The sequence below is a fragment of the Magallana gigas genome, chromosome 5 (genome assembly GCF_963853765.1).
Source record: "Magallana gigas chromosome 5, xbMagGiga1.1, whole genome shotgun sequence".
Taxonomy (NCBI): Eukaryota; Metazoa; Mollusca; class Bivalvia; order Ostreida; family Ostreidae; genus Magallana; species Magallana gigas.
The window spans coordinates 21,990,550-22,009,211 of NC_088857.1; the positions used below are offsets into that span (position 1 = coordinate 21,990,550).

The 18,662-nt window shown below is 35.3% G+C and overlaps 1 protein-coding gene across 1 annotated transcript; it reads left to right on the forward strand.

Moving 5' to 3' along the window:
* Positions 1 to 27: 27 nt before the first annotated feature.
* LOC105331095 (enoyl-CoA hydratase EchA19) lies at positions 28 to 18,359 on the forward strand. The gene is given in 9 exon segments (XM_034477852.2): positions 28 to 87; positions 9,350 to 9,407; positions 10,836 to 10,943; positions 10,946 to 11,005; positions 14,574 to 14,671; positions 16,589 to 16,733; positions 17,333 to 17,482; positions 17,613 to 17,786; positions 18,083 to 18,359. Coding segments are annotated over 9 exon segments (891 nt in total). The 5' UTR covers positions 28 to 72; the 3' UTR covers positions 18,166 to 18,359.
* The last annotated feature ends 303 nt before the right edge of the window (positions 18,360 to 18,662 follow it).

An 18,662-nucleotide genomic window follows, 5' to 3' on the forward strand; every position in this document is an offset into this window, starting at 1 on the left:
TTACATTTATTCATTGTTAACTTTTTATTTACATCGGGCTCGACATTCTGCACTTAGGAAAAAGTAAACAAAATGAAATTGCCCTTCCCGTTGAGAACCAGAGTCAAGCTAGCCAGCACTAACTCCAACGCACTAACAAAAATTTCATAAAAATTATCGGCTATTTTTCAAGCGTTTTCCGATCCCGATGTTAAACAACTGAAATTAACAGATCGCCCTGCGCCCAAACTAGAACTTATGCTCATTAGATGAGCCCGGATTCCTCGGGGGACGGGTGTACCCAAGAGGATTCCGGCGCCAAATCGGGCACTAGTCACGCCGATCTGGCGCCAGTGCGCTGAGTAGACCTTAAGTGAACAACTTATTTCTGTTATGTAGGGATCTAAACTGGGCGCACTGCGCCCAAACTAGGACTTGTGCTCATTAGGTGAGCCCGGATTCTTCAGGGGACGGGTGTACCCTAGACGATTCCGGCACAAAATCAGGCACTAGTTACGCCGATTCCTGGCGCCAGTGCGCTGAGTAGACCTTAAGTAAACAAATTATTTCCGTTATGTAGGGATCAAAACTGGGCGCCCTGCGCCCAAACTAGGACTTGTGCTCATTAGGTAAGCCCGGATTCCTTAGGGGAGGGGTAGTTCCTCGAGGATTCCGATGCCAAATCAGGCACTAGTTACGCCGATTCCTGGCGCCAGTGCGCTGAGTAAACCTTAAGTAAAAATTTTTTTTCCGTTATGTAGGGATCAAAACTGGGAGCCCTGCGCCCAAACTAGGACTTGTGCTCATTAGGTAAGCCCGGATTCCTTAGCGGAGGGGTAGTTCCTCGAGGATTCCGATGCCAAATCAGGCACTAGTTACGCCGATTCCTGGCGCCAGTGCGCTGAGTAAACCTTAAGTGAACAAATTATTTCTGTTATGTAGGGATCTTAACTGCGCGCCCTGCGCCCAAACTAGGACTTGTCCTCATTAGGTGTGCCCGGATTCCTCAGGGGAGGGGTAGTTCCTCGAGGATTCCAATGCCAAATCAGGCACTAGTTACGCCGATTCCTGGCACCAGTGCGCTGAGTAGACCTTAAGTAAAAAAATTATTTCCGTTATGTTGGGATCTAAACTGGGCGCCCTACGCCCAAACTAGGACTTGTGCTCATTAGGTGAGCCCGGATTCCTCAGGGGAGGGTAGTTTCTCGAGGATTCCAATGCCAAATCAGGCACTAGTTACGCCGATTCCTGGCGCCAGTGCGCTGAGTAGACCTTTAGTGAACAACTTATTTCTGTTATGTAGGGATCTAAACTGCGCGCCCTGCGCCCTAACTAGGACTTGTGCTCATTAGGTGAGCCCGGATTCTTCGGGGGACGTCTTACGCCCTGTACACCATGTATCCCATATTCGGAGAGGATGGGGCCCCATAAGGGTCCAGTCGCGTCGACCTTCAAAAGAAATTATGTATACATGACTAGTAACAGGTATAGCTAGCCTGGTGAAAATGGGAAATTTCGTATAATCGATTATAATGGAAATATCGTTCAAAGGGTTGGCTGCCTAGTTGACCCTTAAGGTGGCTCTATTTATTCCAATTTTCAATAGAAGACCACAAAACATATAGGCCTACTTATCAATTAAGAAATGAAGATAATAATTTTTCTATTGATCGACGTATCAAAGAAAAAATTGACCGGAAAACTTCATCAATGCGCGTAGCGCATTGATGAAAAAGTTTTCCGGTCAATTTTTTCTTTGATACGTCGATCAATAGAAAAATTATTATCTTCATTTCTTATCATTTAATAAAACATTTTCAAATAAAAAAATGTGAAGTGTCATTGATCAAAAATGTAAATAATGTAAAGGAAGCGGCGCGTATGAATACAAAACAACAACAGCAACGGTATTCAAAATGGATGCGCCTTCAGCTGATGCAGAGCTATTGAGCTGAATTTAATGGATTAAACACAAATAGTGAGTTAAAATCTGAACCGGATGAATTGAAAACGAAAGGAAAATACATGCGATAGCTTGTGATATTATTCACTGTGCAGAAAAACTCGTATTAAAACTAGTTTTCATGCGAGATCGCTGGAATATGCAACTGGACATAACCATCCAAGGAAAGGCGATCGTGGACGAAAATAGCTGATATGTCGACAAAGAATAGTATGTATAAGCGACTTTTGTAAACGTTGTGGTAACTAGATAGCCAGTGATGTACTTAAATGGTATATCTGCCGCTTGGAATGCGCCGAAGGAGTTGATGCATATTACTCATAGCTTTTCTTTACGACGCTTATTCTGATGACAGATGGTGTACGTGTGTAAATTCAAAAATCATCGTTACCAAATTTGAACAGAATTTGTTACCGTGAAAGTTTATAGGCCTATATGTTCGTTATAATATTCCTGGAAAAGGAACAGCCAGCCTCGCTGTAAATGTTGATTGATTTCAAGCAGACGAAATCGTGAGAAGACGCTTAATTCTCTATTTCGTGAATCAAATAATGTGTTTTGTTTATTTTTGAAGGTTAAACTTTCATTTTTTTATATTCTCAAGGTTGCATTTTGTTTGCTGACAATAAAACAGACACAACTTTACATTTTGTTGACAGTGTTTATCTTGGAAATTCCCGTTCTATAAATAGTGTTAGATCAGAACAGTTGAGAAAAGTAGATCCGGCTAAAATTTTATTGATGCAGGTATCAAAGAAATTTTTCGACCAATCAGAAGCGCCGATATCTCATCAAACGAATAAATATTAAATGATATATATATATATAATGATGATTGGGGTACTATACGTAATTTTAAAGAATTTTTAAATGTTTTTTCGTGTTTTTGTAAAATAATTTTTTTAAAGTTAACTATTAACAAATTGAGAGAATTTTTTTCTTATATGATGGATATTTCCTTCGGACACTTAAAAATAAATATAATACTTCTTAACATTCAAAAATGTTATTTTTGCAACTTTTTTTTTTGCATTTTCCCAAAACATGATTTTTCATATTTTCTTACTCTGTTGACAAATCATCTGCAAAAGCTGCTTGATGTTATAAGAAAATGTATTTTAATAACTGTGACATAAACAATTGAATGAAAATCATTACAAATAAACACAAAAAATATTTTAAATTTTATTTGGTATGAAAGTTCCTCAGGTAAGAGTTATCGTTCCTGAGTCCCAAGGCCCAAACATCTTGGGGACTTTTCATTTCTGAGTTGAAGAAAATTTCGTAAATATCATGATGGAATGATAAAAACATACATATTTCATTATAAGCCTATATAAGTGAATTTATTCGCTTTTATGGAAAACTAAGTCAAATAAATAAAGGAGAAAAGTAACTAATAGGATTTATGTATCCCAACCTGAAAGAATTTCAAAGCCACCCTCCCATCCCCCTTATGGTGGTAAGGAACATCTGTCAATATTAATGTGGATTAAAGTATATTAAAATTGAAATACTTTCACCGGTTTCGAATTTTCTTTCACAATATTCAACCAAAAATACGTTTTAGAAAAATTTTGAAAGTGATTTTTTTTATTGTCCTCAACGGAATTCGAACTCAGTACATACAGGTTTGTAGCGAACCTACTAACCGCGCTGTGCTGTAAGTTGTTATTTAAAAGTTAATCAATATTGAAATAATGTTTCTACCAAAAAAAAATAGACTGAAAGGGTGAACCAATCGACTTAGAGGTCTTTCCAGAGACACGCAATTTTAAATAGATCCTTTCTTGTAATAGCAATATCTTTACTGGAAATTACGAAATATTTAACTCGTTATAACGAGACCTTTTCTCGTAATAACGAGACAACTTTTTATAACGAGATCTTTTCTCGTAATAACGAGATAATGAACTTGTTGTACACATGTAACGAGATCTTTTATTGTAATTAGGAGATAAAAATATTTTTATGTTACTGTATTCGTCGTTGGTAAATGAAATACCATTAGTATGAAATCAGTACTTTGTTTTTTTATTTTATAGTGTATAGAATTGATAACGAAACAAGCGCTTAGTACACGTATCATGTTCTTTAATCACGTGAACGAAGTTAATCAAATATTTAAATCAGTAGGGGTCTTTGGTCGACTTGTGTTATCGATCAATACATATACCGGAGGTCACATGGTGTGCTATTTCATAATTATTTTTATGCCATATGATGCATCATAAATTATATGAGTGTTATATATATATATATATATATATATATATATATATATATATATATATATATATATATATATATATATATATATATATATAAATATGAAAAGGTCGACGGTGTGACCACTTGTGTTGTGTCTTTAAATTAGACAAGGTACTTTATCAACATTTGTCTTAGTCCACACAGATAAAATTGGGTCCCGGTTAAGGCTGGAAGTTAGTCTGCAATGGACCGGAGTCCCATCCAAGGGAGTCGATGATTTCATCCGATTGGCACCACGGAAACCCGAAATAAATAAACGACTCTCGGAGGTCGGAGAAAGAATGAAAATTATAATGCAAATAAAATGTTCGTCCAACAAGCTTGCTAGCCTCTTTACAGAACATTAAATGCTTTGATTATGCTTTAATGCCGCTGAATGGGGAGAGACTGTTTTCACAATTATTTTAATAAAATTTAATAAATTTGTAACTAACATATTTCTTTCCAAGTTGAAACTTTCTACTTATTAATCAACTATCAAATATAAGGCTTAAAAACGGAATTTGCACTGGTGTAAAATTAAACTTGGACATCGCGTTTAGTTTAAATTTCTGAGTCAATTATCGCGGAGGTTGACAATGGTTTTCGAGGGGTGTCAATTTCAACTGTTATCCTCCCAAACAGGCACTATTTATTTTGTTATACTGAATGTCTTTTTTAAATTTTTTAAGAAAATTTTACTGCTTTTATATAGGAATAACGTGAATTCTACAGCGAACCGTACGCGCATAATTTTCGCGCATGTAACATTTTTTAATGTTACCCGTTGCCAAGTGCGTTGCTAACGCTGAGGGTAATAGTAAATATTATTAACTGCGTCTTAACCAATCAGATTTCAGTATTTAACATGAAAGTATAACAAATATTTATAATATCTCTCCATCGAGGAGTTATATGTATTTAATTAATTGAATTCTAAATGAATGAAAAATGACGTATACCTGAACATACATATAGATAATTGAAAATTAAAGCATAACATGCCGTCCGAAAGTTTTTGGGTGTAATAAATTATATTTTAATTAAATGTTATACCTTTTAAGAGGCTGTTCAAGCAAAATTCAGGCAGGGCTATGCACATGCTATGTCTTCAATAAATTTTTGTGTATCACTTCATTTTAACATGATTGTAATACATGTGAAAGAAAAAGTTCATTGTATGCCGAACTAGGCAGAAAAATGTCTATTTTTGAATTTGGAACATGTTTAGTGCAAAAAGGCCACAGGAGTTGTAAAAATATTGTGAAGTTTGATAAGTTGTAAAACTACTTAATTCTATTAAACCTTTTTAAAAATTATATTATTTAGTTTAAACACACTTAACTCTTTAACTTAGACTGCTTTTAAAGTATAAATATATTTCAAACAAAAAAATATGCCTTATCAACAAAGTTGATGCATATTTTGTAAACAAAAATTCTGGTATTTTAATGTTAATTTGAAATTTCAATAAAATCCAATACATTTTCATGAAAGGAAAAAATGAGGCATCTTTATAAACCTGAGAAATGAAATTTTGAGAAACAAAAATAAATTCAGTGGGAACAGCATCGGTCTCATAGAAGCAGTTGCACAAAATTACCCATTTTTAACATTGAAAATGAAGTTTTTCCTTGCATAACGTGTTATTATTATTGTTAAAAGACAGTGAATGACAGAGTTCATGTCAAAAATATTGACTATAATTTAATACATGCTTATATCTTTATAATAGGAAATGCTTTATGACGAAAGAAATAATGATCACTCATCAAAAACCAACATTTTTCATTATTCACAACTGAAGAAAATTAGCTGAACATTTCACTATTTGGATGGTCTTATATACATTTAAATTATTTTAAGGGTTTTCAGTATTTCATGAAGTACATAAATTTGAGAATAAGGATTCAAAATGTGCTAATCACTGATTAAGGAATAATGATTAATGCAGTGTAAAACTGAATGTATTTTTCAAATTCAATGTATTTATGTGTTTTCAATAAGTATCAACTAAAATTTTCTTCTTAAACTGGTAAAAAACTTGGCGGGATAATAATATTGAAGCGGTATTAGCTTAAATAAAGAAGTTTTTTTTTTTATCAAATTGTGCGAAAAGTTCAAATCCAAATTATCATTGGTACTACTGAATTTGAGGGGTTTTTGTTGTTGTTTTTTTTTTTTCAACAAAATAATCATAACAATTCCATAATGTACAAATACACATAAATATATCAAATCATTTCTTCTTAGTAGTAACATTTGAATTTGTTATTATCTCTATATACATGCCATTAGCAACTTGTTCAATCCAAAGTTTCAAAATGAATGCATACAACTGTTTTGGAATGAGAACTAAGAAATGTGACCTCTACTTTCAGTAGGGTAGCTTTTGGAAATTCTAGGCAGGTGTTTAACTTTTGGGTAATAATTAACAAATAGACTGGTATACAACAATTATTTAGTCAGGCTAAGTCCACAATGAATCTAGCAGAAACGTCAGACATCACAACCCACCACCCCCTCCCCATTTTTGTATCCCCCATACTAATCCATTTAATAATCCATGTATGATGAGCAGCTAAAATATACATGGGACAGTATGCTTTGACCCCCCCCCCCCCCCTTGAACCCCCCCCCCTTTAAACCCTATTCCCAAATCAAAGCCATAAAAATAATATTCATCACCTTAATCCGGATCATTGTGGTTCATTGTTGTGAAGACGCGAATGATTTTTTACTCATTTTTTTAAGGTTGTCTTTGTTTTCAGATGATTGCCTTTTTATGAAAAACGTATAGCCATTTCAGCCAGTGAAAGCCTTTTCTGGCTGCTCTTTATTCTCTATTTAACCATGTTTTCTTGTTCATTGTATTATTAGACGACAAGTTTTTATTACATTTCAAATTCAAACCAAACTTTATTCTATCTGCTCTGAAAAAAACCATCACACATTCCCTTATATATATATATATATATATATATATATATATATATATATATATATATATATATATATATATATATATATATATATATATATATATATATTTCACTATTTAAAACAAATTTTTTACCGTTTAGATTTTTTAGAATTGAATTTATTAGATTAAAGGCAAAGAGGGACAACTATTCGATAACAGGAAAAAAAGTTATTATTAGGACACATTCCACTACTTAAACATGAAAAGTATGTCCAAGTATAAAAAGTATTAAGCCCCTACATATCTCTAATGCATCCCGATTCATTGAACACGGGCTATTATGGATCGGAAACCTTAATGAGAGAGAGAGAGAGAGAGAGAGAGAGAGAGAGAGAGAGAGAGAGAGAGAGAGAGAGAGAGCACTTGAGTTATTATAACCTTGAATCATTATAAGCATTTAAAAAAATAAAAATATTCACTGAAACTGGTCTATGTGTAAACATGCAGGGTATGAATTACCCGTGGAATATTTTTGCGGTTAAAATTGGGGTTATCCCTCTTGCTATTTTAGAATCGGTAGGACAACAAAGTTGTCCTTTAAAAAATAGTTCCTATACTTGCAGAGAGTATATACATTAATTATGACAATTTAAATAAGAATGCTTGATGCCTTGTTTAGATCCCTACATAACAGAAATAATTTGTTCACTTAAGGTCTACTCAGCGCACTGGCGCCAAGAAACGGTGTAACTAGTGCCTGATTTGGGTCCGGAATCCTCGAGGGAACACCCCTCCCCCAAGGAATCCGGGCTCACCTAATGAGCACAAGTCCTAGTTTGGGCGCAGGGCGCCTTGTTTAGATCCCTACATAACAGAAATAATTTGTTCACTTAAGGTCTACTCAGCGCACTGGCGCCAAGAAACGGTGTAACTAGTGCCTGATTTGGGTCCGGAATCCTCGAGGGAACACCCCTCCTCCAAGGAATCCGGGCTCACCTAATGAGCACAAGTCCTAGTTTGGGCGCAGGGCGCCTTGTTTAGATCCCTACATAACAGAAATAATTTGTTCACTTAAGGTCTACTCAGCGCACTGGCGTCAAGAAACGGTGTAACTAGTGCCTGATTTGGGTCCGGAATCCTCGAGGGAACACCCCTCCCCCAAGGAATCCGGGCTCACCTAATGAGCACAAGTCCTAGTTTGGGCGCAGGGCGCCTTGTTTAGATCCCTACATAACAGAAATAATTTGTTCACTTAAGGTCTACTCAGCGCACTGGCGCCAAGAAACGGTGTAACTAGTGCCTGATTTGGGTCCGGAATCCTCGAGGGAACACCCCTCCCCCAAGGAATCCGGGCTCACCTAATGAGCACAAGTCCTAGTTTGGGCGCAGGGCGCCTTGTTTATATCCCTACATAACAGAAATAATTTGTTCACTTAAGGTCTACTCAGCGCACTGGCGCCAAGAAACGGTGTAACTAGTGCCTGATTTGGGTCCGGAATCCTCGAGGGAACACCCCTCCCCCAAGGAATCCGGGCTCACCTAATGAGCACAAGTCCTAGTTTGGGCGCAGGGCGCCTTGTTTAGATCCCTACATAACAGAAATAATTTGTTCACTTAAGGTCTACTCAGCGCACTGGCGCCAAAAAACGGTGTAACTAGTGCCTGATTTGGGTCCGGAATCCTCGAGGGAACACCCCTCCCCCAAGGAATCCGGGCTCACCTAATGAGCACAAGTCCTAGTTTGGGCGCAGGGCGCCTTGTTTAGATCCCTACATAACAGAAATAATTTGTTCACTTAAGGTCTACTCAGCGCACTGGCGCCAAGAAACGGTGTAACTAGTGCCTGATTTGGGTCCGGAATCCTCGAGGGAACACCTCTCCCCCAAGGAATCCGGGCTCACCTAATGAGCACAAGTCCTAGTTTGGGCGCAGGGCGTCTTGTTTAGATCCCTATATAACAGAAATAATTTGTTCACTGAAGGTCTACTCAGCGCACTGGCGCCAAGAAACGGTGTAACTAGTGCCTGATTTGGGTCCGGAATCCTCGAGGGAACACCCCTCCCTCAAGGAATCCGGGCTTAACCTAATGAGCACAAGACCTAGTTTGGGCGCAGGGCGATCTGTTTATTTTAGTTGTTTTACATCGGGATCGGAAAAAGCTTGAAAATAGCCGATAATCTTTATGAAATTTTTGTTAGTGCTTTGGAGTTAGTGCTGGCTAGCTTGACTTTGGTCCGTTGAGAAGAAAATTTTGTCAAGACATGGGATATAAATTGATTTCCAACAGAAGCGGTGAGCTTTTTTAATAAACAGTTCATTACTTAATCACTGTATTTTGTCTGATGGAAATGACATTTTCATATAAAGATAGAACAGCTATCAGGTCTTGTAATATCGACAACACATCAGTTGCGTTTGAAGCCATCAATGACCCTTAATCCATCTGCTATATCAACTCTGCTCACCCAGTCACCATTATCTAAGATAAAAAGAGGAGTTTTGTTGTCATATACTTTATTTAACAAAGTACAGCATGTCACCTCCCCGCTGACATGTTGCAGAATTACACTGAATGTTCAGCTGAATATATTGTGATGGTCAGACCGGTTCGAGGGAATAATATCCTAAGCATCTTTAAATAGGACTCATCCTACTAAATTCCTCGAACTTAATTTAAAAACTTTTACTGAGTACGTAAATACTCTTGGTTCTCTTTCACAAGGCTCTAAAAACTAACACCTTCACAGGTCCCATTCGCCATTCGACAGATTTATTTTTCATTTTCCTCAGTTTGGTAAGATAATTGGATTAGGATAAATTTTATTTTTGTCATTAACTTATCTTTACCTGAAATGAACTATATAAAATAATAATTAATAAAGAAAAAAAAAGATTGACTGTAAAGTACTTAAAGGGGCATGGTCACGATATTGGTCAACATTTTTTTTTTCGATTTTAATGTTTACAATGCTTCAGTGAGACATTTTTTATATGCAACCAAAATTTGAGGGTCATTTGTTGAGTTATAAGCGAGTTACAGAGCTTACATTTCTTCGCTATGTAAACAAAGCGTTTGTTTACATTTTTAATGTTGAAGTGAAAATTCCAGTTTTAAACCTCAAATAAATGTGTTAATCGTTAGGAGCAAATCAGCTTGAAAAGATTTTTTGCTGGTATATTGAACCTATACATGTAAACAAAAACAGGACACGAGCCTTGTTTACATGACGAAGAATTGGGAGCCCTGTATCTTGCTTAAAACTCATCGACTGGCACTCAATTTTCATTTGATCATTAGAAATGCATTCTTAAGGAGGCTGGGGGGTCCAAAAAAGTTGTCTCCAAACAGCTTAAATGATTTTTTGGCATCTTGTATCCCTTGGTTACCATCAATTGACTCTTTAAATAATGCTTCAGTACCATCATATCCATTTTTTTCAAAAACAATTTCAGTACGATGTAAGAGTTATAGAACATTAAAGTGAAAATCTTTTTTGTGTAGAGATAAAAACGCTTTAATATGGCAGCCACCCCCCAGCCTCGTTAAAGCGTTGTAAATGATAAAAGCAGAAAAATGAAATTTGACAAAAATTGTGACCATGCCCCTTTAAAGTTATCGTTCTTTCACTGTTGTTCGTCATGGCGAAAATCTCCATTTAACGCTTGAAAATTTTATTAAAATCACGTTTCCCTTTTTATAAAAATCCCTGCATATTCTAGGCAGTACTTCAGCAAGTAGTCCTGTTGTCGTGGACAGCATTGGCCCGGTCTCCCTGATAGGTATCAATCGGCCCGAGAGACGTAATGCCGTGGACCCACCCACCGCCGAAATCCCTTCAGGGACTTCGAGGGGGACGACAGCAGACGGGTGGCGGTACTGTATGGAAAAGGTAAACAGGAAGACGACTATATGAATTACTTGGAGAGAGAGAGAGAGAGAGAGAGAGAGAGAGAGAGAGAGAGAGAGAGAGAGAGAGAGAGAGAGGAAGAGAGAGAGAGAGAGAGGGGGTGAAAAATGAAAAACATAATGGAGATAAAGAAGGAAATAATGCCTTTTAAGATATTTGTTAAACTATATAACGAATTCGCTCGTGATCAAAACGTAGTACATTGAATGTGTTCTTCATACAAAAGTAATTGAAAGAAGGCATGCATGCTTGAGATGATTTAATTAGAGTTTTAAAATACAAAACTACAATTAATTATGAAATAGGACAAGAAATGCCGCCCCGCTTTTCATTTCCGCATTTTCGTTTCTGTATTAGGAAAAAAGTATTTATGATTGATATCTACATGTATAATCATTTGAATGTAAAATAATGAAGAAGAGTGAATAATGTGTCAGACTGTACCAATGCATAATTTTCTGGATTTTCTTTTCATTTGAATACGAGTCATAATCGAATTTTACAGTACATTTGAATTTTTGAAAAGTATGTGAATTATTAAATAGTTATTACCCTAAAACCTACCTAATTTCGCATGCTACTCCAGATACGATGTGTTTCCGACTTTCCATGCCTTTCGTTTGAAGATCGAAATTGTGCAACGTGGTGTTTTGTCGTACCACCACCCCCAATGATTTTTTTTTGTACATGCCGCGATGTTTTAATGGGGCGATATGAATATTGTCATCGTTCAGAAAGTCTTGTTTGTAGCCATTGTAATGATCATCGCGTCCTCAACATTGTCATACATGCACGAGGAAATAGAAACATCGTGTTTGTTTTAAACCTGCAAAGATTCTTTTATTTGTTATATCATAAGCATTGAATCATTAATTTTTTAAATATATTATCTCATAACTGCAGCGGTGTGTGCATACAAATTGAGTAACGTGCGTTAGCGCGTTATGAAAATTTGTATGCACACACCTCTTCAATTATGAAACTATATCTTTTATTAAAAAAAAATGATTCAACGCTTACTTTTACATTTTTCAAAACTTCTTGCTTTGTCTGCAAACGTGATTTATACCTTAAAATTATATTTTTCCTAAATTATGAAACTACATCTTCCAAAAAATAATGATTATTTGCTTATTTTTTCATTTTTTAAAACTTCTTGCTTTGTCTGCAAATGTTGTTTAAACTTTAAAAATTGTATTTTTCTTAAGGGTAAGTTCACATGGAAGAGCCACTGTAACAACCACAAGAGTGAACTTTGATTTTCGTTTCTGACGTTGCATTTCACAGTGTTCAACATTTGTGACATCTTAATAAAAGTCGTCATTTTAATAACCTTTCAGTACCATATGTGTGTTACATATATACCAGTAGAGAATAATACATGGCAAAATCTGTATCGCATCTAATATCAACCCGAGACTCCAATATTTTCACTTGCGGAACTCCTCTGAAAACTTCAAATGCTAGCAAATGTCTTGGTGCAGTTATCTTTTAAAATCTGTGGAAATTCCGGATCTGTAGCTACGTTTCTTAAAATAATCAGATTTCATAATTTTGTTAGTACATGTGCAGACTACTTTCAAGTAATAATTAAAATCAATTTGTTTCAGTTGATGCTTTTTAAATTTTTTTTACTTAGTATGTAATAAATATGATAGATACCCTTTTCCATTTCACAGCCAGTACCAGCCCTCGACCAATATCATGCTCCGGGCCTGCGGCCATCGTGCTGATATTGGAGTCTCGGGCTGATACTGGCTGTGATATTGAAAAGGGTATATGTATTTTTCCACATACTTAACATGCAAAAAATATGTGGAATGTAAATATATATGTACAATTTATCATATTTATTTATGGTGTTGTTCAAAAGTTGGAATAATGTTTAAATTTTTCTTCCAAGAATGACAACTCTATTTTCTACGCACTATCATCATAGGAAGAAAGCTCGTTTCGAATGTATGTACCACTAGTTGTATTAATAACGAAGTAAACAGGAAAAAATCAGGGAGTGAAGTCTTGGGACTACTTATACGAATGTTATTAGAAAGGTTCGCGGAGAAAGTGATTTACGGCAAAATTACTGTGTACTTTGTAGGATGGCGTATGTTTTATTAAATGACTACCAATTGAAAATAAGTATGCAAAAATAATGTGAATTTGAAAAATTAATTTATTATATAAAGAAGATACAGCGATTATTATTTTGCAGGAATTAGATTTACGGAGCACCATTTTTTATTTCCACGACGTCAGGTGACGTCAAACATTTGAAAGTCAAACCTGATGCTCTTTTTCAAAATAAACACCTTTCAGTTCCACACACTTTTCAAGTCATTTAACCCATTTATAAAATCCACGTTCATTTTTTGTATAATGTCTTTTGTGGCATATAGTAGATCATTTTGTGGCATAAAGTAGATCATTTAGGTCCAAAAATATCTGTCCACGCAGTTTCGACTTTAGATTTAAGGGGAAAAAAGCGAAACCCACAGGTGCAAGATCCGGGCTGAAAGGGGGGGGGGGGGGGGGGTTGGGGTGCTGCAAGAGCTCAAAATATCAGTCCTTCCATCTTTAAATGTCTGTGATTCTATTTGTAAACGTTTGTTCCAAAAAAAAAAAATAGCAGCATCTAAGAACCTTTTGGTCTCCATCGAAGATTTCCCTGCGTGCACATAAAATTGAATGAAGGCCCGGTGCTCTAAGATGTCAAAGTTGACTCATTTTTCGAGCGTTGTTCGTCCAAATTCGGCGATAAAACAGTCTGAAATTCTTCAATTTAATTGAAACTTACAAAATGACCTTGATTATTCATTGTAATGTCAAATGAAATATCGTTCATTTTTATGCGCTTAAACGGTACATTTTCTTATTATGGAAAAATGCGTACAAATAATAAAAATTAAAAATCTGAAATGCACCGTGAAGCATATTTTATCAAAATAATTAAGCTGTATATTGTGGCGTTGTACCGGAAATCGATCCAGGGGTTTTTAAAAAAAATTGAGAAGGCATTCTTTTATATAAAATGGCGGTAAAACAATGGATTACGCGAATAAGTTTTATCAGTTTTGTTTTTGGTAAGAATTGTCCCATTCTACCTTAATATTGCCGTTATATTACTATCTACTAGTATAGTTATTTCATATGTGATAAATTGCTGCCATTTAAAAATATTTTGAACTCTTCAAATGAAGTAAACTTTTTTTTTTCAAATGAAGTAAACTACTAGTAAATTACATGTAAATCCTTTGCATTTCCTAATAGTCTAATTTATTTTATTTTCTAAATGGAGGCAAGGAAACTAATTCGTCTTTTTATGTCTGTAAAGATGGAAACCACGAGCGTATTATAATTCTATAATTAATATTCTGTAACCATTTGTCATCGTACCACCTAGTTTTATTTTTGTTTTCAGGCGTTTCCTTTAAAATAATAATGACTGAAAGACAAACTAATTAAGTTTTTTTCTTCAAGATTTAATTGAGTATGTGAGAATGGATTGATTGATTAATGTATACATTATATTGCTATATTCCGTGTGATTTAGCGGGCAATTTCTGCGCTGGTTACGACTTAAAGGCCCTGTCAGAAGTCGAGACGCAAATTCTTCCCGGTGATCCCGCCAAGGATGAGATTGGGCCGATGGTTTGTATATATGTACTATATATATATATACGTGATATATTCATAAATCTAGCGATAATAAATAAAATTTCATTAGAGCCGGGGGATATTTAAAAGATGCATGCATAAAGAAATAAAATCAGTCTATCAACTCGCAATGCAAACTTTTTGTTTGTCAATGATGAATTCTTAGGAACTAATAAGAACGTCAAAGACGAGTGTGGCTCAATTCATTTGTCCCAAGAGGGCCGTTATTTGGGCCATGGTTTAGATGGAGCATGTGTTTAGTGAAAATTGATTATCTGTAAAATGGGCAGTGGTTTGTGGGCTATTTTGATACTATTTCATATAAACCAAAACCAAAAGTTTCTATTATTATAAGGAAATAAATTATACCATTATTTATGAAGAAATGAATTATTTTTGAGAAATGATACTAAGAAGCTGTTTAAATTTAGTAGTGAAATAAAATGATAAAGTGACCCTATAGGGCATTACTGTAAATAAAATTCAGAGTCATTAAAATGATGGTTGTGTTTTACAATTTTTAAATTTGTTTGTAATATTAAATTCTCCTTTTACATTCAAAAAATGGAAGTATGCGAATTATGATAATGTTTTGCGATAACTAGATATGTAACAATGTGCAATGTGCACATTACTACTCGCAGTACTTTGATTTATGAACAGTTGGGTCATTACATTATAGGTGCAAAATCAGAGAAAACTGTGTATACGATAGACAAAAGTCCAGCTGTAACACAAGACTTTTCATATCAAGTGTGTTGTCGACTTTTTATATGACTGAGTAGCATTTTTTTTTTTTACATTTTTTAAAACCCATGGAATATAAAAGCTTTGTATTATTAGAATTCAAACATTTTAAAGGAAGGAGTCTTATTTGGTTTTCGACTTGTGAAAAGTTAAATGTTCATTAAATCAAGATGAAAAAAAAAATAAAATATCATTCCTAAACATTTTTTTTACTATTTTACAACTTGAAATAGCAATAGTAATAATGTTTAGAATCTAACAAGGACTATATTTTTGGCGGAACATTGGTGTAGGAAAATATCACATGTTTTTGCAATTTAGAATTGCTGTTGATTCATGAGGTTAATGAGCATTTTTAAAACAATAACATTCACGTGGGATTTATTTTTAACTAAATAAATGTAAAGTAATGATATGATACTTTGCTTTCAGGACATGTTTCTGAAATATGATTTGCCTATCAAATACCTTTTGATAGCTTTTTAAAGCGCCCATTCTAGGTAGATTTCTGTGGAAAAATTTCTAAAATCGAATTTTCTCTCTTATCAAAGGGTCAATATATTAGTTTTTCTGTCAATTTATATCATTGAGTAAAGTCTTTATAAAATAAAAAAAATCAGAAATATTTTATTATTGAAAGCATAGAAAAATAATCAAAATATCTTAAAAATTATAAAAAGACAATTAGAGGAAATGCGGGCTGTAAATATTAGTATAAGATAGTAGACATTTTGATATTCTGTAATTTCATTGATGAATATCAACTTCATATCTTAAAAATATGTCTAAATAACTGCAGATAACGAGAATGCTCCTTTCTTAATTTTCGTTCTTAGTAATAGAAAGTTTATTGTAAAGAAGCATATTACTATAGGACGATGTGATTCTGATGAATATTAGTTATATGTTCCAAACAAAGTCTCTTAAAAACTGTATAGTGATATTCAACCTTTTGACAGCCAGTGGTCATTGGGAGTCATGGACTTGTCATGATCATGAAGCTTGTTGACAGTCTAGAACATACAGCTTTGAATTTATCTTTCAACTTGGCGACTTTATATGGGTTTAAGAAATACATTTCTTGAGAACATGTAAATTACTGAGAACTCTGGTGACTCTCTAATAGTCTCTATTCTATGATTCTGTGAAAAACGCTGTTTCCAGGGCCCCTCGCGGATTGCCTTTACCAAGCCCGTGATAGCGGCGGTGTCGGGATATGCAGTGGCGGGAGGGATGGAGCTCGCCATGATGTGTGACCTCAGGGTCGTGGAGGAGTCGGCAAAGATGGGGGTATTCTGCAGGAGGTTTGGTAATGTTCTTGGCTGCGTTCAAGATCGTAGCTGCTACTTAGGGCTACGTAGTTGAACGGTAAGCTAGCCTAACCGCTACGTATATATCCGTAGCCTAAATATTTTATCCTAAGCATCAAATTCAAGATGGCCACTTTGTAAAAAACATGAAATCTATTTATTTAGTGATATTTTGTTCATCTCTTAAATTAATATGAACTTTAACATGTATATTTCCACTTGAAATTAACAAACTTGTCGATGTAATAAGTCTTTAGTTGAATATTTCCAACTTCAAATCTGAGACCTAGCGGCTAACCTAGCGGTCCGTTCAAAAGACCTAGATATCTACGACCTAGCAGCTAGGCTAGCTGCTACGATCTTGAACGCAGTCCAGATATCACTGACATACATCTCTGTAATATGCTAGTAGTGTCTTATTATAATACATGGTTTTTACGACGGTGATAACCTGTACTCTTAAAGACAATCCAGACTTTGTTTCAATTCCTGTATAAAAATCGTCTGTACAAAATCATGTTCATAAAAATACATTTTATAAGAATTATCGTTGATTTCAGCTAGGTTCTGTTCACTCATATTAATATGCTTGGTTCAGGTGTCCCATTAATTGATGGCGGAACAGTACGCTTACCTCGACTAGTGGGGCTTTCCCGGGCATTGGATCTCATTCTAACAGGGAGGGAGATAGGGGCGAGGGAAGCACACGAGTTTGGCTTGGCCAACCGAGTGGTTCCCGATGGGAAAGGTAAATCAAGGTTCAAGGCAGCCATGATGTTGTTTCATTGAATTCATCCTTAATAGAGATGTTTATATTTTTTTCTTGTTTTGCAGCCGATGCACCATATCGTAAATTACATTAACGGCTTTTATTTTAGCACTGGATGTTGCAATAGAATTAGCCCAAACGTTGTCCAAGTTTCCCCAAAGGTGCATGAAAACAGACAGGTCGTCTGCGTACTACAGCGCGTATGACGCCAAGAGCATCAATGACGCACTTCAACGAGAGTTCACCCAGGGCATAAAGGTCATCACAGAAGAGTCAATTCCAGGTTCGAATTTACAGAGCAGTTATTTTATTTTGCCACATATAGAATTGGTTTTTGAATTACTATGGCATCATCATTGTTCGTGAGGGACCAATGTTCGTGGTAACCCTTGCCCACGAATTTACATCCCCACGAACCTATACACATTCATTTTTAAAGATATTTATTGAAATTAAAATCCCGATTATACAACTAGTCAACGAAATTACGTCCCCACGAACTAGGAAAATTTTGGCTACCCACGAACATTGACTCCCCCAAAAATATGAATGATACCACAATATGCTTTTATTTTGAAGGTGCTCAGAAATTTTCTAAAGGTCTTGGAAAACATGGTAGCTTTGACATTGGGGATCAAAGTGGACGCAAGTCGAAGCTGTAGTTGTACAATGTATTACGATAATCGCCTGCGACTTTGAGCCAGGGTTTAATTTGGACATCATACAAGTGTTGCCATCTGTTATGAATTATAGCGAGGATGTTTTATTGGACTTTTTAAAAACAGTTATAATACTCAGTACTCAGTGTGCCATGTTCTTCATCGATTGATGTCTTCTTCACTGATCCATTCATTTTGTAAAAACGTAGTATACAGTACTTAATTAATCTCTATATGTTTATACTTTTACCTTTTTTTATAACACGTATTGTTAATATCGAGTAAAATGTGAAATAAAATCACCTAGAAATAAATGTAGTTTGTTGAAACTTCCCCTATCTTATAATTGTTAGAGTTGGTGACTGGTAGAATCTTTTAGGTGAAAGGATACATAAAATTTGAGGTTAACACCCAGGTGAGGGGTGAAGCTAAATTGGTGAGGATGTGAAGCCAAAGGAGATTATTTCACTTTTGTGCACACTAGTATTCCCATCCGCACG